We start from the raw sequence: 22052 nt of genomic DNA, 5'->3' as shown, positions 1-22052 counted from the left end.
AGGCAGACCAGCTGCTGCACGGTTCTGATTTGTAATGGGTGTCTTGTCTTCTCCATGCCAGATTCTAGCTCGGAAGAGGATGAGGAGGAAGAGGAAGAAGCGGAAGGCTATAGAGTGGGTGGCCACGAGAGGCTTTCGCCCCCCACGCTGGATGAGAGCGGCTTGGGGCTCCTTGCCAGGTTTGCTGCGAGCGCTCTGCCCAGCCCCCTCATCCCACCATCTCTTTCCATTGTCCAGCTGGAGGCCAAGCAGAAGGCCAAGAAGAAGGAGGAGCGGCAGAGCCTGATGGGTAGGTCTGCCACGGCTCAGTCAGTCGAGTGCCCGCTTTGCATGGAGCAAGTCCCGGGTTCAGTCCCTGGCAGCCGGCATTGAGAACAGGAATTTCTCAAACTCGGGCCAACTCTGAGCTTCAAAAACCCAGCCGGGCTGGCATAAAATCAGGCAGGGTGGGGTGGAAATCACAGGAAAGGAGATGAGGTAGATCTCAAAATATGAGCTAGATCAAGGATGGCAAAATGGCGGCCCATGGGTTGCATCCAGTCCAAAATGGCAGCCCATGGGTTGCATCCAGTCCCCATTCTCTGCAGTATCTGCCTCTCCCTGCCCCCGACCCAAGCGGCAGAGGGCTCTTTTAGTTGCAGAGGCCTCTGGGATGCCTTTGCATCTGGCCCTGTGAAGGGGGCTTGCCAGGTTCTTCAGCCTGGGATCCTGGACCTTCCTTGGGCCCACAATGACACCCACTAGAGGGGGGAGAGGAATTTGACCTTCCAGGCCCCTTGCCTTGGCTCTGGAGTTTTTTGCAAAGCAGGGCGAAGAAGTAGGCTGTGACTGAGCTAGGTGACGCTTCCTTTGTCCTCCCGGAAGTTCCACTCTGCTATCAAGACACAGGAAGCAAGGCAGAAGGCATCTGCATCTCTTGCAACGCTGCCAGGAGCAACGTTGTGCCGAAGGCAGAAGGAGTATTCTGGGAGGGGGAGTTGGGCTGAAGACATTGGAGACATCTCTCTGCATCTGTCTTGGACTCCCTCCCCCATGGCTCCCATGAATAATTGAAATTTCACTTTTTAATTCCCTCCTGCTCCTGTGGCTGCAGAACTACCCCCAGGGCAACATCTTTCTCAGCCAGGCAGCTCTGTAAAAGGCTCCATTTATAAACCCCTTTATTAATATGTATTAAATGATAATGGAATTTATAGTGGGTTTCGGAATGGAAAATGATGTCTTCCATGGGAGTCTGGCTTATTTTTAGCTTGCCGCCTCTCTCTCTGCTGCATCAGGGCTTTGTCAGACTCTTCCAGTCCAGGGCTAGGATAAGACCTGGGCTGGATCCGGTTTGTTTTCCCAATAACTTTATATTGGTGTTTCCCAAACTGGGAGGAGAGCTGGTCTTGGGGTAGCAAGAATGAATGGTCCCCTTTGCTAAGTAGGGCCTGCCTTGGTTTGCAGTTAGATGGGAGACTACATGCGCATGCTGTAAGATATTCCCCTTAGGGGATAGGGCCATGGAAGAGCAGAAGGGTCCCAGGTTCCCTCCCTGTCAGCATCTCCAGGTAGGGCTGGGAGAGACTCCTGCCTGAAACCTTGAAGAGCCTCTACCAGTCAGTGTATACAGTACTGAGCTAGAGGAACTATTGGTCTGACTCCTGCAGCTTCTTATGTTCCTGAGGGCTGTAGATCAGGGCTGCACGACTGGCGCTCCAGCAGATGCTGGATTACAGCTTCCATCGTCCTTGACTATTGTCCACTGTGGCTAGGGATTATGGGAGCTGTAGTCCAAAAACAGTTGGAAGGCCGGAGTTGTGCTGCTCTGTTAAAGATTGTGTTGACAGGGGCTGGGTGGAAACGTAACAACCATGCCCATTTGAGCACCAGAGAAGGCACTTGCTATCTCTCCACTGAGGGGGTTTTCTGAGGCAAGTACCTGCAGATGGCAGCGAAGTCTCAGGCATCTGCCTTCAAAACTGGCGGATTTCTTGGCTCATCGAAGTTGGATGAGAAGCGTTGGGAGGAAGGGGGATTTCCACAGAGTCACTTTCTGAACGGGGACATTGTTGCTTAACCCATTAAGGAGGGACTTCCCTTGGCCTCTCTGTGGATGAGGACATTGGGACCCTGGGCTCAATGACGGCTGCAGAAGGGGAGCTTGGGCCATCTGGGGCATTCGGAGCCTGCAGGAGGGCCAGGGAGGCAAGCAGGGCAGCTGGAGTGCCGGACGTTCCCATATGCTTGGAGTGAGCTTTACTCAGCCATGGCTTGGTAGGCAAGTGGGGGGAACTGGTGGTGGTTTCTGACCACTGGATCATGCACGAGGACGCTGCAATCCAACAGGTAGGATGCTTTCTCTCATGATCAAATGCATACACACACCCACTCTCTCTCCAGTGGATAATGTTCACTTTCAGTAGGGTCGCAGGAGGCAAGGGATGTGGAGTCTGGAAGCTGGAGTTCATTCTGTGAACTAGGGCTTTTGAGTCACGATTTCTGTCAACATCACACTTCTAAAATGTCTTTAGATGCCTGTTTCAGGCCAGGATTGATTTAATTCTAGCTTTGAAACTGATTTATCACCTTTCTTGGTGACTGTCTCCCAAGACAGTATAAGTAAAAATAAGTAAAAATAAAAAAGTAAAAATAAATAAATAAATAAATAAATAAATAAATAAATTTTAAAAGAAAGAAAGTAAAAATAAGACCACAAAGAAATAGTAAGGAGATGTTCATGAAACAGTGCTAGCCTTAGCTTGGTGGAGATGTACAGAATGGAGTATGTCTGATATCCTTCAGACTCTGGTTCTGAAAAGTGGGAGCTTGCAGAAATGTCTGCAAAGACAAGAGAGAATGAATTGGGGCCCATTCCTCCTTTTTTCAGGTGCAAGTGATCCAGTGAATGATTCAGAATTTGTCTAGATCACTGCATAAGTTATGCATGTTGAACCCGTATTTTGTGGATCTCACCTGGCAGGCTCAGAGATTCACAGGGGGAGGATTCAGCTTGTGGGAACTTAGTAGGGGAAGAGAAATAAGGGTGAATCTGTCCTTAGTCCTTGATTTGCAAAACGGGAATCACCACAACCTCCCTCACACAATAATTGTGGAAATGAAGTGAGACACGTAAGGGGTTTTTCCAAATTGCATTTATAATGGAGCCTTGAAAATTTTATTGCACATCTTAAATTAGGTTGCTTTTAGGGATTTGGAGAATAAGATCAGATAACTTCTAGAAGGTAGCAATACGCACATTAATACAGCTATCTTTATTTGCTTTCTCCCCATGCACCCTAACACACAATTTTATAGTAACTGGCATACTGGTGATTTTGTAGGTTAAATGCTTTTCTACAGCTTGCTCTGTTTTTAGTGTTCCATATTTTCTGCCCTATAACCTATTGTTTAAAATATAAATGCTGGTTATAGCATTTGATGTGCACTAGTTAGCGTATATGTTCGTAACCCTTCGTGTGAAGTCCAACAGCCAGAGCAAGGCGGATTGATTTGGGTTGACTTCAAAGTGCTTTAGAAATGAAATGACTGAAGTAATTAAAAACAAATATGGTAGCCTTTAAGGCACAGAGTTGGGTTTACAGTCCAGTACTAGTCTAGAAAAATGTTCCATCAGATTTGATTAGGATCTTGCTTTGCTTGACTTGACTTGCTCCTGTTTCACACTTAGGGACGGAGTTCGAATACACAGACTCTGAGAGTGAGGTGAAAATCAGGAAAAAGTCTCCTTCTGGGCTGCTGCGTGGGAAGAAGGGGCTGCTAGAGCCCAGCAGTGCCGCACCTGCGCAGTCAGTCAGTTCCTGCGCCATGGAAGCCACCTCAGCGGGGAGCTTAGACAAGGCTAAGATGGCGTCCGAGAAAAGCCGGAAGCTGAAGAAGTTCAAGTCACCCAAAGACCTGAGCTTTGAGTTTGGTCTGGAGGCCAGTGACGACGACCTCTGGACCCGACGGCGGAGCGAGAGGATCTTCCTCCACGATGCCACCACGTCATCGGCCGTCTTGCCCTCCACCACGCCAGCTAGCTCAAACCCTGTTTCCAAGGCTGGGCGCTGCGTGAAGGTGACGCCTCTGAGTCCCAAGAAAGACAGCAGCAAAGGGAAGGAGAAGAAAGAACTCGGCAAGGTATGGGCTGGGTTCCAGGGCAGAGGAGTGTTGGAGAGGCAAGGCGTTTGTGGCAACTGAAGTGGGAAGGACACGGCGTGTGGTTAATTTTTAAGTGTGTGTGATCCCAGCCTGTGAAATTATGGGATCTCCTGGGAAGTAGGGCCACAGGAGCTGTATATGGGTTTTTAAGAGTCTGTTCACATCTGCTTGGCTCTCACTTGATTTCTTCATCACTGGATGATTCTCTGCTGAACGCATTGTACCTGAGGTGTTCTATCTGTGGTGTTTGATCTGTGATGGTGCCTTCATACATACAAGTCCTCAAGGGATTAATATACACGTGTGAACGTGCCTGAAGGCTACATTTTATTCAACACACTCTCTGGTGTCCACTTAAATCTTGCCACCTCTAAACCATCCCCGTCCATTCATAGCATGGCCTTTAACTTACAGCAGGGGTTCCCGAACTTGGTGAAGGTGGAAATGGAAGTTGTTGTCTGGAGACCCAAGTTTGAGAACCTCTGGCTTATGGTATGAGGACTGCTTCATACTTCACAAAATTCCTGGCAGTCCATAGGCATCCATAGATAGCCACTGTACACCTGAGATGTACCAGTAGGGCAGAGACCGGATTTCCAGGCAGCTCTGAGTCCTAGCACCTCCTTTTAAAAAGCATGAACTTTTCCCCCTTTGGGTTCCACTTGCTGACCTCCCTGTAGGGAGGTGCACGAACCAAGAAGGTTCCTGCACTGGTTTGGTGCTGAACCAGTTCGAACCAGTCCAAACCGATTTGGCACCGTGGGGAGGAGAGCAATGAGCAGGATCTTTTAAAAAGAGCAGAGCAGGTCCGAACTGGCTGTCTGCCACCGCATCCAGCTTCCTGCTGCGATAGCGCTGCCCCCAAGAACCCATGCATGGTACCGGCACACACATGGTGCCCATGCATGCACGGACATCATGAGTGTGCCAGCACAGTGAGTTCCTGGGGGAGTGCTGTCACAGTAAGAAGCTGCATGCAGTGATGTGATGGAGAGCAGGTAAGGACCTGCTCTCCTCCTTTTAAAAGATCCTGCTCTCTGCTACCTTCCCCGCAGCACCAAACTGGTTCAGGCCTTGTCTCAACTGGTTCGGCACTGAATCAGTGCATGAACCTGAGAACGTGCACATCCCCACCTCCCTGCCTTCCCTCCTGACTGTCCAGCAATATTTATGAACCAGCCTTAAACTTCACTGACTGTGGATTTTTCTGCCCCTTTCCCATTTTGTTTGTGCAGAAGAAGAAGAATAAAGAAGGCCCGTTCTGCTCTTCCTCCTCTTCCCTCTCTCCTCCGGCCATCACTGGCTCCCCGCCTGACATCCGTGCCAGCTTGTCAAACTCTCTGGGCTCCAGCAAGAAGAGCAAAGGCAAGGGCAAGACCAAAGAGGTGAAGAAAGAGGTGAGACTTGGTACCTTGGTTCAGAAGCGATCCACACACAACTTGAGTCTCGGAACATATGAACTGCCTTCTACTGAGTCTGTCTAGCTCAGTACACTGGCCGGCAGCTGTTCTCTTGGGTCTTTCCGAACGCTACGTGGAGATGCCGGGAACTGGGCCTGGGCCCGTCTGCATGTGCTGTACCCCTGAGCTGTGGGTCCTCCTCACCATCTAAACACATTGCATTGCTTGGGGCTTTTGTACTCCATATTTGAAAAATTGAAATGCTGTGCCCAGTCCCTCCAAATTCCGCATCCAGAAAAACTGGGTTCTGCAGCCTGCAAGAGGGTAGTTTAGCACATCCATCAGAATGACAGTAGAGTGGTTTGGATAACCAAGGCCTAGTTGGATCATTGGGGGACTTGGCTAATGGCCAAGGTGTGTGGCATGAGGTGTGGAGAGAGAAGGAGGGGTATTTCAGGGGATGTGAACCACAAGGCTGTGAACCAGGGGTTTTGCTGGGGGCGGGGAGTGACAGGAATATTCTGCTAATGGCCCCTTGTTTTATACCCACCCAGAACCGAGGGAAAGGAGGGGCTGTCAGCAAGCTTATGGAAAGCATGGCTGCCGAGGAGGACTTCGAGCCCAATCAGGACAGCAGCTTCTCGGAGGACGAGAATGTGCCACTGAGCATGCTCCTGGAAAGGCCGCTGACTCCAGGTCAGCAGTGAACTGGGATTATCCATGCCCTTCATGGTTGACCGTGATCTGAAGCCAGCTCTGCCACGGCCGGTCTCAGCACCCCTGTCCCCTAATAGACCAGTCAAGAGCGTTGGCGATGGCTCTTCTCTGGCCTGGGCTTTGCCTCCCAGAAGCCACTTGGGTGATCTTACCCAGGCAGGGATCACTCCGTGAATGAAAAGGCCTCCCAGCACTCAAGCTGGTCAGCTCTGACTCTGTGGCAGTTACGGACTAGGAGGAGCAGTCTAAATGCATATGCAGATATTTTTGCAAACGTTTGTTTCCATGGCAATACCCAGCTGAAGGGATTTCAGGTTGCATAATTCATAGGCGCTCCCCCAGCGCTCTTTACTCTGACCTTTGTTTTAAGCTTCTCGTTTAAAGCCTGGTTTCTGCTGTGATTTAGTTTGGTTGTGGGGATCTGGGGCCCGAGTCCAGGAGTCACAGTGTTGGCATGGCTGGGGTCCACCACGTCCGTGCGCCTTTCCCTTTGTTTCGCTCAACATGAGGGTTGCCAGCTGGCGGCTTGCAGGCTTATTCGGCCCTGCTGAACGTGCTGCTTTGCATCTTTCCCCGGCATGATCCAATCTGTCTAAAAAGCCTGCTGCTTTTTTAGCTTTTTTTTTAAAGGTCTAATTTTATAACACTTGGTGTATTTTTATCTTTTAAATTATTCATTAGAGCTGCAACAAATAATTCAGCAGCTTTTATTTTCAGGTCAACGCAAGTGGTTTTGATGGGGTGGAAATTACTCCCCCAAGCCACTTAAATGGTGTGAATGTTCATTTTAAAAATTCTGCTGGGCCCCATCGGTTCCTCCGGCTGCTGCTACTACAGCACCACTTCCTCTCTCTCCCCTCCAGCCCCAGATATCCTTCCTCCTTTCTGGACTAATCACATGGATAATCCCAGCCAACCAGGGATCACACAGTTAGTGGAATAGCATTCCACCCAGTTAGGTTTGTCTACATGATGACCACTGACAAGTGAAAGCCGAGGCAATGTAAAGGCACTCTTTGCATGGATGCCAAACGGTCAATGAAAAGGGAAGGGTTTGGGGTTGGGTTTTTTGTTGTTGTTTTTTTTACAGTACCAAAAAGGCTCTTGAGAAGCAGGGAGACGTTTGGGTTGACCCCGGATACTCTATGAGCCTGTTCTCACAACCTGAACTGCCTGGAGCACCGGGAGCCCTCCGCTTCCATCTGCTCCAGACCTGCAGAGCCCGACTTTGATATCTGGCTCTTATGTGGCGTGGCAGAGCCTGAGACTGCCGCCGCTTGTCTGGGCAGAAGGCAGGTCATCTCCTGCCTCCCAGCCCCACAGCTAACATTGTCGTGTGAATGCTCTTTATGTATATCAAAGCACCAGACAAAAGAGCCATTGCTTCTGAATTCTGAATGTCTCACTACCCTGAAACTGTCAAAGCACATGGCCCTGTTTCTGGGTCGGGAGCTGGCAACCCCGCTTTCTTTGCGATGTGTATGGAAATGAATGATTTAAATCAACATGTGGCCGTGAAAGCGCTTCCAAGCTCTCTCTGCTCTTTCACTGCCCAACAGCCCCCCGTTCCTGTATCATAGACAAGGATGAGCTGAAGGATGGCCTGCGGGTTCTCATCCCCATGGATGACAAGCTGCTCTATGCTGGGCATGTGAAGACAGTCCACTCTCCTGACATGTAAGCCAAACACCATGTCCTCATCTGTGGCAGGTAGAGTTAGTGGGGTGACTGGAACCAGGGCTGCTCTTTCTTCTATGATTTTGCACAAGCGTAGCATTTGATATTATTATTATTATTATTATTAGTAGTAGTAGTAGTAGTATTAATTCAATTTCTATACCGCCCTTCCAAAAATGGCTCAGGGAAATAACAAATAAATAAGATGGCTCCCTGTCCCCAAAGGGCTCACAATCTAAAAGAAACATCAGATAGACACCAGCAACAGTCACTGGAGGTACTGTGCTGGGGTGGAGAGGGCCAGTTGCTTGCCCCCTGCTAAATAAAGAGAATCACCACAGTAAAAGGTGCCTCTTTCCCCAGTTAGCAGGGGATAACTGGATATTTGGCCCCAGTTTCAACGTCCTGTGGATTTGAACTCTTTTCTCTTTTAAAAAACAAAATAAAACCATGTTTCTAGCCCTTAAGATCACGAGGATGGTCTTGAAAGTGTATGCGCTATGTCTGTGGAAATCTCAGAAGGGAGTGAGGAATGTGGAGGAGGCTTCAGTGCCCAAAGCTTAGAGGCGTTCAGTCATAATCCCAGAGCTTCTTGCCTTTCCCCATAAGAAGCAAATTAAAATATGCAAATAACCATGCATGCAAATAGGGTTGATTTAAATAACTTTCTTCATTGATTTATGAAACCCCTTTGTGGTTTTTAAAATCAATGGTGGCCCTTAAAGTGGCTTAGAATGAAAGCGAAGAAAAAGTAATGCTGTAAATGATGAAATGGCAGATATACGACATTTAACATGCAGCTGCCAGGACATAGCAGCAATTGTCCATCTAACCTGAGAAGGAATTGATGCCTGGATTTTATTTTTTACGTTTCTGTTTTTACATCTGCAGTAATTTTGGTGATATGTAAAATGTAATTTTTTTAAAAAGTTCAAAATTCAAATGCAAAAAGAAGAAATTGGCACTTCTGGTTCATGTGCATAATTTATGCAGGTCACAAAGTTTCAGTTATGGTTGGTGCAAATTTTGAATTGTCATGCTTTTTCTTACATTCAGAGTACCACAGCTTGAAGCTGTATAATTCCAATAGCTTTGGTCCAAAAGATTATTTATTTATTTATTTATTTACTTACTTACTTACTTACTACATTTTTATACCACCTTTCTGCGTTTCAGAAAGATAGTCCCTTCTAAGGGCCATGATAACCGGCTCTGTGTAAATGTCCCCTTTTTGTGGCTGTAAAGTGGGCGTTGTATTGGTTTGGAGTTTTTTCTGCCTTGAGAGAATAGGCCAGTTAACACAGCTGAAGGCATCCAACATCTCTTTGCCACCACTGTCTCTGCTGCCACCTGTTTCACCGTTGTTGTTTTGGGTCTGTGCATTTCAGATACCGGGTTGTTGTGGAAGGCGAGCGAGGAAATCGCCCCCATATTTACTGTTTGGAACAGCTGCTACAGGAGGCCGTAAGTAGCTGAGAAGGAGATACTCATCTTCTACTGTGAGAAATGAATGTCGGAAGACGTAGAGGCTGCCAGTCAGTGTAGACAAGACTGAGTTAGCTGGACCAAGGGTCTGACTTGCGCCCAGGCTGCTTCCTTTGTACCAGTGTTGACGGAACGCCTAACGTTCTGCAAAGCCTTCCCAGATGACCCTAATCTAGCCCAGCATTGCCTACTCTGACCAGTGGGGTTTTCTCCAGTCTCAACCAGAAGCCTTCCCCAGTTCTGCTCCTTGCATCCTTTGCACTGCATATGCCAGATATTAGACCTGGAACCTTTCATGTACACATCATGTGCTCTACCACTGAGCTCTGGTTTCCCCCAAAGATGAACATGGCTCCTTATTCCCATTGCAGAATTTGTTCTGGCCACAGAAAGTGGGTTTATATCTCAGTGGCACATTCCGCACCCTGTGGCTACTCCACTTGACCATGGAGTTGGGGTGGGACGTGACTATTTCCCATAGGAGGCCTTTTTTTTTCATAGCGGGAGAGGGAAACCCCTTAGGTAGATAGACTGACTGCTGCAGAGCAGGTATCTTGCCAGACAAAGCAGCCACAGATGCGTCTCCCTCTCTGTTCTCCCACACAGATCATCGATGTGAAGCCCCCTTCGATACGGTTCCTACCTGAAGGCACCAGGATTGCCGCCTACTGGAGTCAACAGTACCGCTGCCTCTACCCAGGGACAGTTGTCCGAGGTGAGGGCATGCCCCCATTACCCAAAATGCAGGTGTTTCCAAGCCGGAGTAGTAGAAAGGGGCAGGGAACACCGATGAAGGTCCCTTCTACTCCACCCGAATCCCTGAAGTTGTTTGGTGTTGTGTTTTGGCCAGCTGGGTCTGACAGCAGGTCTTCTGGAATGCAAGGCGATCTGCTTCTCTTCACAGGCCATCTCTGAGCTGGAGGGCAGGGGTCAGCCTGTCCCCCTCTCTGTCCCCCTGCTGGCAGCCTGTCCCTCTGTTTTTTCTTGGCCCTTCTCCCCACTACTCCTTTCTTGTTGCCTTGCTCTTCATCAACATAGTTCTTGCCCAAATCTTGGCAGGTTGTAGGGCTCCCCACCCCACCCCGTTGTTCCAACAGTGAGTGGTCAAGATCCAAAGCCAGATTATCTCCCATGATAATCTGTGGAATCCTCCCTATGCTTTCCTGGTGGCCAGTTGTCCGTAACAGAGAAGCATGATGGGAAATGGGGTGTCTTGGGGATCTTAGGCATCTTAGCTGTGTGTTTAGCATCAAGCAATGTGATTCTTATTGTTACTATTAAAGTACATGGCGGTACAACTTCCAGCTGGCTTACTTGCTTCTTGATTTTGCAATAACCAAGACATTGACAGGTGTGCAGAGGAGCAGAAGGCTGCCCTCCGCTTCCCTCTGCCATTGTTCTAATTCTTCTCTCTTCCCTCTGCAGGGGCCCATGATCAGGAGGAAGACGGGGATTTGATCACTGTGGAGTTTGATGACGGCGACACTGGGCGGATCCCTTTGTCTCACATCCGACTTCTTCCGCCTGACTACAAGATCCAGTGTGAGTCTGGCCTCCTGAGCAACCCCGTAGAAAGGGCAGGGGCGGCCCTTCCATGAGGTGAGGTGAGGCGGCCGCTTCAGGCAGCAGATGACCGAGGCACCAGCCAGATGCCTCCCCACCTCCTGCTTTTGTAAAAAAGGGGGAAGAGGCGGGTGGAGAGTGCATTTGGCATCCTGCCTCAGGTCTGGAGCTGCTACTGAGCATGGGATCCATGTCTACCTGTGGGGGCTACTTTGGCCCCTTTGCTGAGCCCCCAGCAGGAAACGGGTTCAGCTCCCATTCTTTCCTGATCGCCCTCCCTCCCCAAATAGGTCCTGGATAGGAACATAGGAAGCTGCCTTATACAGAGTCTGACCTTGGTCCATCGAACTTAGTCATGTCTGCTCTGAACAGCAGCAGCAGCTCTCCAAGGTTCCAGGCAGGAGTCTTTCCCTTTCTCCTTTCCCAGGAATCTTTCTCTACCTGGAGAAGTTGCCAGGGATTGTACCTCGGGCCTTCTGCAGGCAAGCAGATGCTCTGCCACAGAGCTACGGCCTCATCCTATGCAGAGGGATAACTGGGTGACGCCAAATCCTTAGCAAGATTTTGCACTCCGACTCTCATTCATTTCTCTTAGGCAGCACCTGTATTTGTGGGGCACGAACAACAATGGCTTAGGTCTGGTATGCCGGCGGTCCGGGTTACCTGAGAGAGCACCTTTCTCTACAAGATCTCCACCGCTCATTAGGCTCATCAGGAGGGGTCTGCCTTCGGGTGCCACCAGTTCATCTGGCAGCGACCTGGGCTCTGGCCTTCTCAGTTGTCACCCTGGGTTGTGGAATAGGCGCCCCGTGGATATAAGTGGACTGTCTTCCTTGGAAGCCTTCAGGAGAGCCTCAAAGACCCATCTTTTTAGCCTGGCTTTTTAATGATGTCAGGTTTTAATTTTAATTCTGGTTTTAATTTTTTTTTAATTTTAATTATTTTTGTTATGTCTTTTGTTTTATTTTTAATGTAACCCACCCTGAGCTGACTTAGAAAGGGTGGTCTAGAAATCGAACAAGCAAACAAACCATAACCAGGGAGCCATATCTCCTATGCATGACCTGTTGCAGAGATTCCTGTGGGTGCTCCACTGTTTGGGGGAGCTGTGTGTGTGTGTGTGTGTGTGTGTGAGAGAGAGAGAGAGAGAGAGAGAGAGAGAGGAGCCATATGCCAAAAATATCTGTTGACCGTTGCAGGTGCGGAGCCCTCTCCTGCCCTCTTGGTGCCCAGTACAAAGCGCCGTAGCCGCAAGTCCAGTAAGGATACTGGAGAAGGAAAAGAAGGAAGTGGGATGGGATCAGAGGAGCCAGCAGCAAAAGGGAAAGGTCGTGGGAGAAAACCAAGCATCAAGCAGAAAGCTGGTATGACATGCTCACTTCTTTATTTTCCATTAGCTGCTTACTGAGTTTGGCCAAGCCCTGCAAACCTTTGAGCCAGCATTGATACAGAATAAGAGTTTTCCTGGTCCTGCTTTCCACAGTAGCCAAGCAGACGTCCCCCAGAAGCTCACAAGCAGGGTGTCAAGCTGTGTTCCCTGTCACAGGGATTCCCAGATCTTGTGGATGACAACTCCCATAAAGCCATTGCAGCAGGGGATGATGGGAGTTGTATTCAGCAACATCTGAGAATCCCTGTGACAGGGAATGCTGGTGTCAACACAGTTTCCCTTCCCTGCTCTCATCCCCCCCCCCGCCCAGCAACTGAAATTCAAAGCCCTGTACAGGCGGATCTCATTATTCGCGGCGGTTAGGTTCCGTTTCTACAACCACGAATAACGAAGCATTATGTCAATGGGAATTTGGGGGTTAGGTTCTGGAGTCTCAGAAAATGGCCTGGAAAATCCCCAAAACACCAGGGAGAAAAGCTGAAAGAAAGGATAGTGTGCATTGGCCACCTTGGATATTATGCTCTCCCACCATTGGCCACCTTGGATATTATGCTCTCTCTCTCTCTAGCTGCCCACACAAACACCCGCCCCTCCAGGAATGCATGAAGTACAATATCAAGCAGTAACGTAAGCTCAAAGAACCCTCCCCCTGTTGGTGTCACCCAGCACCTAGCAGCACAAACTCCAGGCCTCATCGGTTGTCAGGGAGGCATCACGGCTTGAGAGACAGTTCACGTAAGCACCCGCGGGCTAGTTCCCTCACCCCACAAAAAGCACCCGCGGGCTAGTTCCCTCACCCTGCAAAGTTCAGCACTTTAGAGGCATCCCAGCATCAGAGACAAGGCAAGTGAGCACACACAGAGGAGTTCCCTCAGTCCACTGCTGGAGTTTGCAGCACTCCACCCAGTTTCCTAAGGTGGCAAAACAAAAATGAAAACAGCATTGGAGTGAGCAAAAGCTAAGGGGAATGGCTCCAAAAGGCTCCCAGAGGAGACCAAGCCTCCACTCTGCTACCAAAAGCTAAAGATTTCCCCTCCCGCAAAGCAACAAACACACACACACAAAACGCCACCAAAACAATCCTCCAGACTCCTCTCTCACCTCACAGAGCACATGCAGGAAGAACACGGCCATATGTGGGCATTGGAGGCTCGTGATGAAAACTGTGGATATGCAAGACATGCGACCGCAAATGGCAAAGTCAGGGCAATATCTTTGAACTGCAGATATGCAAATCTGCGAATATTGGAACTGTGGATAACGAGGTCCTCCTGTACAGCCTGGGACCAGTGTATCTGTCTGAACACAAATCAGACATACAAAGCAGTCCATACAAATCCCTCTGTCTTGCCCCTCTGACTTGGGTTTTCAATTTCGTTTTAATTGGGTTCCAGTTTTAGTCCAGTTTTTAACCCAACTTTAGAATGCTCTGCTGATTGCTTCCTCTTATGTTTATGTCATTTTATTGGGATCTATTATTTTTGTGAGCTGACCCAAGCAGAATGGAGGGGGATGATAGATAGATAGATAGATAGATAGATAGATAGATAGATAGATAGATAGATAGATAGGGAAGATGCTGCAGTTCCCTGTTCATTCTGGTTGTCCTTCTCCACACCTACTATCCATTGTTGCTGTTATTATTTGATGCTGTGGGCTCAGGGGGGAGACCATTCTCATATACTGTGGATGCTATTTTCAGTGTTGACTTTATGCTGCTTTACAGAGGAAACGGTTGTAACAGAAGAGAAAAACCAGGGGGAAACACCAGCAAATCCTTCCCTTGTGCCAGAGAAGTCGGTTGGCCTTAGCAAGCAGACTGTGAAAGGCTCAAGGAAAGCACAGCAGATCCCAGCCAGGACCTCCCCAGCTCCAGTGGAAGACAAACATCACAGTAAAGGCAGCAAGATGAAGATCTCCGCCAAGCTGCACAGTCCAGCCCCAACTGCCTTCCGGTCTCCAGTGTTCAGTAACGTCCGTGGGGGTGAACCGTACACTGAGATGCCGGGCATTCTAGGAGCCTTCAGCCCTTCGGATGCCCCCTCTGGGAAAATCAAGCCTAAGAAAGGGAAGTCCACTGAGGAGCTGCAAGAGTTTGGGTCGACGGCCAAGGCTCAGAGGAAGATCCCAGACAGCGAGATCCTGATCAAGCTGGACCATGAGGGAGTCATGTCTCCAAAGACCAAGAAGACGAAGGAAGCCATGCGGATGCTGGGAGATGCAAACCTGGCTGGCAGGAGGGAGACCAAGAATGTCTTAGGGCTGAGCTACACTTCCATCCCGAGCTCGGACAGCAAACAGAAAAGTTCCAAAAGCAAGGCAGCCAACGGAAAGCCCACCGCTCCTAATTTTGGGGGCAAGTTCAGTGGCTCAGGAGAGAATCCAGCCACCTCTAAAGATCCAGACGATAAAGCCCAACCGGCACCGGCAGGAGATGAGTCTGAAAGCAACAGCAGCGGCAGCAGTTCAGAGTCGGAAGGCGAGGAGGAGACAGAGAAGAACGGCGGAGGAGCTCAAGACAGCAGCTCGGCCAGTTCGAGGGCTTCCACTCCCGTGTCTTCGTCCAACTCCTCCTCCTCCTCTTCCTCTAGCAGCAGCAGCTCTTCTTCATCATCATCCTCCTCCTCCTCTTCCTCCACCTCCTCTTCCTCCAGCTCCAGCTCTTCCTCCTCCTCCTCCACCACCACCACCGACGAAGACTCCTCCTGCAGCTCGGATGACGAGGCAGCCGGATCCCAGCCGAGCACCTCTTCCATCCAGCAGAGCCTGCCTGCCAAGCCAGCCAAGCAGGCCGGGAAGTCGCGTGCTGCTTCCCATCCTCAAGGTCCAAAGCAGCAGCAGCAGCAAGCAGCACAGAAGCAGCAGCAGAGCGGGGGCAAGAACCGGCCCAAGAAGCGCGAGGGGATCCACCTGCCCACCACCAAGGAGCTGGCCAAGCGGCAGAGGCTGCCTTCTGTAGAAAACAGACCCAAGATCGCTGCCTTCCTGCCTGCCCGGCAGCTTTGGAAGTGGTTTGGGAAACCCACCCAGGTAAGCCCTGAGTCCGTCGGGCTCTTTCTTGGCTGTGTTCCTCCCAGGCCCCCTAAGCAAGGCCCCCTTGCCTTCTCTGAACAGGGTCGCCGACGTTAGGTGTGGGGGGTGTTGAGGAGCAGATTGGCAGCAAGGTGGGGCGGAGCTGACACCACAGGGCAAGAGGAAGGAGACTTTTGGCTGTTCCTGCAGAAGTTGGGAGGACGCGGTGGAGGCCGAAGGCATGGTTGCCCGCTGGAATGGTGCCATTGGCACACGTTGCTGGCATCAGCCAGTACCTCATCCAACAGATCCTTCCACATGAAGATTCACTTCATTATGCAGATTGCAGAATCTGGTTTATGTAGGTGGAGAATTTCAGTCTTGCGTAACTCTGCCCATGATTGAGAGAGCTTGGGGGTGGGGGGCACTATCTGGAAATGAATTTTGATTGTGGAAACTTCCTTCACGTTTTTCAACATGTTCCCTGCAGTCGTGAAAGCTTGCCATTGAAGTATTTTTCTTTAGAATCTAATCCAGTCTCAGAGCCATGCACCACTGATCAGGATGTCCTACCCCACCTCCTACATCAAGGTAGGAGGTGGGGAGCTGGGTCAGATAGCTTTTTGTCCACCCTCTGTAAAACCCTGGGGAGAGAATCTGAGTAGGGTGTGCCTGTCCGACCTGGCTCCCACCTTACACACAATCAAGCTCCCTGCCTCCTCCCTTGATGTTTTGGTGCACGCAACTGCCCATTGGGAGTGTGCACGGCAGTCCTACCCTGTCCGGGCTCTTCTCCTACCATAAGGGCAGTTGTGTGAACGAGCCTTTTGATACAAGTACAAATGGCTACTTGGATCACTCATGTTTTCAAACACTTGTTTCTCTCACTTGCATTTTACATTTTTCAGGTGTAGACTTAAAACAAACCCTTGAGCGTGCACATTCAAAAACCATAATGTGAGAGAGGCCCGGAGCTATTATCATAGAGGCCCGGAGCCATTATCGTAGCGTCTTATAAAGCAGAGCAAAAAAGATCCATGCGTAGCCAGCCCTTGAAACTCATGTGACTCTGCTCTTTAACTCTGCAGAGGCGTGGCATGAAGGGGAAAGCCCGGAAGCTCTTCTACAAGGCTATCGTCCGTGGGAAGGAGATCATCCGCATTGGAGACTGTGCTGTCTTTTTGTCAGCTGGCCGACCCAACCTTCCCTACATTGGTCGCATCCAGAGCATGTGGGAGTCCTGGGGGAACAACATGGTTGTCAGAGTCAAATGGTTTTACCACCCAGAAGAAACCAACCCTGGGAAAAAGCTCAATGAGGGCAAGGTAAGCTGGTTTGGCCGGATCTTTTTGTCGTGAACTGAAGCTCCGCAGGGACTCTACTGCACACATGGCACTCTGCAGCAGCAGGGGCTCCATCTTTGTTTGAGAATCCTGGAAGCTTCTGAAATCAAAATTTAAAGTGTGCCTCTGATTATGTGCAGAGTGTCTTGCTTTCATGTCCCCCATACATCTAGGATTAGGAGGAAGGCCTTCCAGGTCAAAGGGCATGGCTATTTACAGTGAATTATGTTGAATAGATACATTGATCGTTGCTGTAATGTCTCTAATTTTATTTCTTTCCCTTGTTTTCTTTTTTCTTTTTTTGCTTCTTCATCTTTTTTTGCTTGTTGTTCCTGATTGCAGCGCTGGGATCAGAAATCGGGCAGAAGCCTATCAACCGCTCTACAGGCTTCCAGCCAGAGGAAAGACTTCATGGAGGTGCGTAGGAGCAGAGAGGTGGTGGGTGCACAAAGATGGTGACATTAGGTCACCATCTGCTAACAGACATTAGCAGAAACTGGCATGATAGCTGTTTCAGCATTCCACCATTATAAGCCATAAGCATTTGATTGCTCATAAAATCAATATTATCTATATATAATCCTCCTGAAATCTTGCACACATCAACCAGGTGACGAGACCCCACCCCTCTGCATTTGGTGCCAATCTGTTGATAAATGCCTGAAATACAGCAGTTTAAAACTTTATCTCCTAAAAGGTGGGGAGGTGTCTGAGTATTGGCAACCTTTTTTCACTGCAGATTATTGTAAGCAACAGGAGATAAATTCTTCCTCCTTTTACTTCGGTTCTGGCTATCCAAAGAACCAGACTAACGTCTCTCTTCTTTCTGATCCAGCGAGCGCTGTACCAGTCTTCTCATGTGGACGAAAACGATGTCCAGACAATCTCGCACAAATGTCTGGTGGTCGACTTGGAGCAATACGAGCAGATGCTGAAGACCAAGAAGTACCAGGACAGTGAAGACCTTTACTACCTAGCAGGGACATACGAGCCCACCACCGGCATGATATTCAGTACTGACGGTGTCCCTGTCATCTGCTAACCACCTCCGGGAACGGAATTCTGGGCGGCGTCCCACACTCCCACAGTGTTCAGATTAAGACACACCTCCGCCCCATGGAAGAAGGAGATGAGATGAAAAGTATGTGCCTGTTTGTAACGACAGCATGATTGTTCTAATGCTCGCACACATTGTGACAGGGACAGGTTTTTTTTTAAAGGGGTCTCCCCCGCCAAGGGATTTCCCAACAATAGCTTGAGGTGATGGATTCAGTTGGTTGCTTGTCTCTTGCAGAAGGAAGGAATGGGAGGCATTTGAAAATTATGGACATGGGCACCAAGGTTGTTTGCTGCTCCTTGAGAACTGGTGTTCCTTTCGGGGCACCGTGCAACTACATCACAAGAACAGCATTGAACAAGAGGCCTCTTCTCTCCCTTCGTTTCAGACCTTCATAGGACATTTCGAGAGGACAGCCTGTAGCCTTCAGGGTTCCCATCCACCCTCCCTCATTAACTTCACACTAATTTGCAGGAAAGTACGAGGCTTGGAAGGAACCTGAGTGAATGCTGGTGGGAACTTTTAATGACCTCTCTGCCTCGTAGGCTTGCTCTCCAATCTCCAGCGGGGAACTCTGGAGACCGCTCTGAAAGCCACAGCTGAGAAGGGTGTCACAAGGACAGAGTTGTTGACCGGCATCCCTCCTGGCTTCCTGAGAGCTGAGCAGATGGACAGAGAGCAGGCACTACGTTCTGCAAACATGGACTCCTCTTTTTTGCCAAACCAACTAGATCAGCAGTTGCCTCCCTGTCATGTTTGGGATTGTGAGGGACAGTTCCTTTATTCTAAACAGAGCAAGGATGTAGTCTTTTAACAAAAACACTTTCCTCATGCAGGTTGAATGTAAGTTGGTAAGTCCTGCTCAGAAATACAGTTCCCTCTTTCCTCTACCATTTCTTAGAGACATACACAAAACAGTTTGAGAGGAAAAGCTGTGTCTTCAGAGCATGCCATCGGTTGTATGCTGCTCCCGTTTGGGGAACTTAAGAAACACTTTTTTGGGCATCGTCTGGACTCAGCAGACCAGGCTCCTGGGTGTTCATATGGAACAAAACTCTAGAACTGGGCTTCTAACCCTTTCCCAGCAACACTCGGAAATGGCACTTGCAACAATCTGCTTCTCAGTGGAGGTTGTCCACACTCGTTCTGTGTGTGCTCAAGTGGCATGCAGGCTCCCTGATCCCACCAGCTGACATGTATTCCGTGTGGGTAATGCCAGGGTTCCCCACCTCCCCAAAAGCTTGTCATCAATCCATCAATCCTTCCTGGACATTTCCTCCCACCCCACCATGGGTCTGTCTGTAGCCCTTGCGCATTGCCACTTGCTATTTCAAGGCAGGGCAGGGGCCCAGAGGTGGACAAGGCTGACAAAAGAGAGGAGGTGGGGTGTGTGTGTGTGAATTCAGGCACATCCTTAGGCAGGGCAAAGGGGAGGAACAGACGAGAACTACACAACACAATCCTTGCACTTAAAAACAACAAAACTCTTATACACTACAAAGCCAAGACACCGTGATGATTTCTGGCCAGAACGGAGTGTACCATTACAGCACTACAGGGGGGAGATACCTTCACACGGACAGATTTTTTTTTGTTTTAAACATCTGCCACGGTACTAACTGAGTACTAAAGTGGTTTGCCAGTGGGAAAGGAGAGCAGTAACCCCTTTTTAGACCCCTTCACAACCTCCTTTTGAAAAACCACAGTGGTGCTGATACATACTGCCCACCTTCTCCGACTCTGGACCCACGGCTTCCGAAGACTTTGGTGGATAACATTTCTTTAAAAAAAAAAAAAAGACAAAAGCTTTGTACAGTTTTAATGTACCAAAAGACTTGTCAAGCTCCCCTTTCCCCCTGTATTATAAACCTCTTTAAAGGAAAACACACACACACAAAACAAAGAAAAGCAAAGGAGGGGGGAAAAGCAAAATGGAGTCAACTTTTTAATTATAAATATAAAATATAAATATATAAATATATATAAATATATAAACTTTTTTTAAAAAACTGTGAAAAAATTATGAAATTATAAAAAAGCAAACACAGTCTGACATTTAGACTCTTTATTTTTAATTTCCTGTTGGATTGTGACTGTAAAAACAAAAAGAAGAAAAAAGGACAGGGGAACAGAAAACCCACTCGCCCTTACATCCAAACCGTGTACTGTATTTGTAGAAGCAACTCACCTGAAGCAAAACATTTAAAGAGACACAGAGAGAGAGAGAATGTATGCGAATGTTAAATAGAAAGCACTTAACTGCCCGCTGCCTTCTATGGAACACAATGATTTTTTGCAGACAATCGAGAGGAAAGGAGCCAGGTTTTTGTCCCCGCCCCCCGTTGTTTTATGTTTTCAATTCCCTCCCACCCACCCCACCCCCTTTTTTTGCATTCTGTTTGTTGGCGAATTATGTGTGATCCTTTTTCGTTAAAAAAAAAAAATCAATTGAAAAAAAATCCTGCCTTGTTTTGTCTGGGTTTTTATTGTGAAGACTGCTTTCCTGACTAATGGGCCCAGTGTCTGTTGAACCAGCTGCAGGGGGCCTTCTTCGTCTCCAGAACTGAACCTGCCACTCCAGAAATGTCAGGTGCCAAGAAGGTAGGCCCAGTTCCCAGTGGCTGGACTTAAATCAATTCCTTCTGTCCTTTTCCGAGCAAAGCCCCCTGGGCTGATCGTGTCAGTGAAGGTACCCGTCTTCAGAAGGCAGGTGAGCAATCCGTCCGGTGTCACTCTGGTGAATGGTGCAGCGTGGATTTTAGCAGACGTGGACAAGATAGTATTACGGTGATGTAATCAGTTGAGAAAAAGGAACCGGTTGCAGCTCAGGCTCTCTGTGGAACAGAGGCAGGGCAAGGTGCCATACCCCTTCTTCCCTTGTTTTGTCTTGAAAACGGGTGGGCGCAGGGTGACATTTGCTCCCGCAACTGGTGCCCAGATAACCTTCGGCTTGAGGCAACTGCCTTGCTTCAGGGGGGAACAAAGATCTCCACAAGGAGAAATGCAGGAGATGGGGGCGAGGGAGAGCAGCAGTCCCAGAGCTGAGCTGAGGTCCTGCAGCCCCTTCACAGTACACCTCAAACTCGCAGCACCACAATCCATGTGAGTGGGAGACACATGAATCAACCCAAGTATAGGTCCCAGGCAGGTTTGAGCAATCAGCTGTTCAGCAAAGGACTGCATCTAAATGGCAACTCTTTGAGGCAGTAGCTTCTAGTCAGCTAAGCAATTGCAACTGATGTCATTGAGATTCTGACATTTATATACTGTTTTTCAACAACAAAAATCACCAAGTGAAATCACCAACAGCAAAAGAGAAGATCGTCATTTCCTCTCCAAGAACAGAAGCCTGGTAATATGGAGGAGAGGTCTATCAATGGCTACTAGTCTGATGGCTACAGGCCACCTCCAGCCTCAGAGGCAAGATGCCGCTAAATACCAGTTGCAGGGGAGCAACAGCAGGAGAGAGAGGATGCCCTCACCTCTTGCCTGTGGGCTCCCCAGAGGCATCTGGTGGGCCACTGTGTGAAACAGGATGCTGGACTAGATGGGCTGCCTTGGGCCTGATCCAGCAGGGCTGTTCTTAGGTTCTTACAGTAATTGGTCAGTGTGCATTGGTTGTATACTATTTGGATTAATACATTTCACCCTAGCACCAGTTAATTCCTGTTTGTTTCAGCCTCTGAAAAGGGCCACATATGGTGTGCCTGCTCCACAGGACTGAGCCTGTGATGTATAAAATTGGTCAGAGTTAAGGCAGTCTTGACAATCCTCTTTTTGGGGAGTGAATGGATAAGTGCAGAGCCTGTTTTGACATGCACAAGTCTCAGTTCATGCAAAATGTGCAGTGTCGTTTGTAGGTGTTTATGCCGCATCACATGTACAATCTACAGCCGGGAGCTTTGTAGCCTAATCTGACAGCGCTGTCCTGAAGATACTGCTTGTACCCTCTTGGACTAGAACAAGGGTGCATATCAAGAGAGGGGCTTTTGTGGCACCTGCCCTAAACGGTGGACTTCCTTTCCTTTGTCAACCCACCAGAAAATGCTGTAAAACATTATTTAGTCTGTGGTTGCCTAGCCATGGTGGTAACCTTTTAAAATGGGTGTGGGGCGGAGGGGGGATTTCATACTTCAGTCTGAGTGTTAAAGAGGTGACTACTAATTTGTGTTTGCTTTTACAAGAACAGTTACCAGAACCATTTACTGGAGGAAAGAGGGTGAGCTAAAATCTTCGGGGGCCAGATCTGAGTCCCAGGAATGCCA

General features: G+C 48.9%; 1 protein-coding gene across 8 annotated transcripts in view; it reads left to right on the top strand.

The window, feature by feature from the left end:
• TNRC18 (trinucleotide repeat containing 18) overlaps nucleotides 1–20256 on the top strand; it is a 104979-nt gene extending 84723 nt beyond the window's left edge. For all 8 annotated transcript variants that reach the window (XM_053275760.1, XM_053275758.1, XM_053275759.1 and 5 more), the window contains 13 exons: nucleotides 62–289; nucleotides 3671–4122; nucleotides 5379–5540; nucleotides 6098–6239; nucleotides 7820–7937; nucleotides 9326–9401; nucleotides 10029–10137; nucleotides 10848–10964; nucleotides 12185–12349; nucleotides 14102–15405; nucleotides 16476–16712; nucleotides 17073–17147; nucleotides 17566–20256. In XM_053275760.1, coding sequence (XP_053131735.1) covers nucleotides 62–289; nucleotides 3671–4122; nucleotides 5379–5540; nucleotides 6098–6239; nucleotides 7820–7937; nucleotides 9326–9401; nucleotides 10029–10137; nucleotides 10848–10964; nucleotides 12185–12349; nucleotides 14102–15405; nucleotides 16476–16712; nucleotides 17073–17147; nucleotides 17566–17772 — 3392 coding nt within the window. In that variant the 3' untranslated portion in view covers nucleotides 17773–20256. The remainder of the gene's footprint in view (nucleotides 1–61; nucleotides 290–3670; nucleotides 4123–5378; nucleotides 5541–6097; nucleotides 6240–7819; nucleotides 7938–9325; nucleotides 9402–10028; nucleotides 10138–10847; nucleotides 10965–12184; nucleotides 12350–14101; nucleotides 15406–16475; nucleotides 16713–17072; nucleotides 17148–17565) is intronic.
• The last annotated feature ends 1796 nt before the right edge of the window (nucleotides 20257–22052 follow it).

This window comes from Hemicordylus capensis, chromosome 13, assembly GCF_027244095.1.
Source record: "Hemicordylus capensis ecotype Gifberg chromosome 13, rHemCap1.1.pri, whole genome shotgun sequence".
NCBI lineage: Eukaryota > Metazoa > Chordata > Lepidosauria > Squamata > Cordylidae > Hemicordylus > Hemicordylus capensis.
This window is presented reverse-complemented; position numbering and strand designations above follow the sequence as displayed.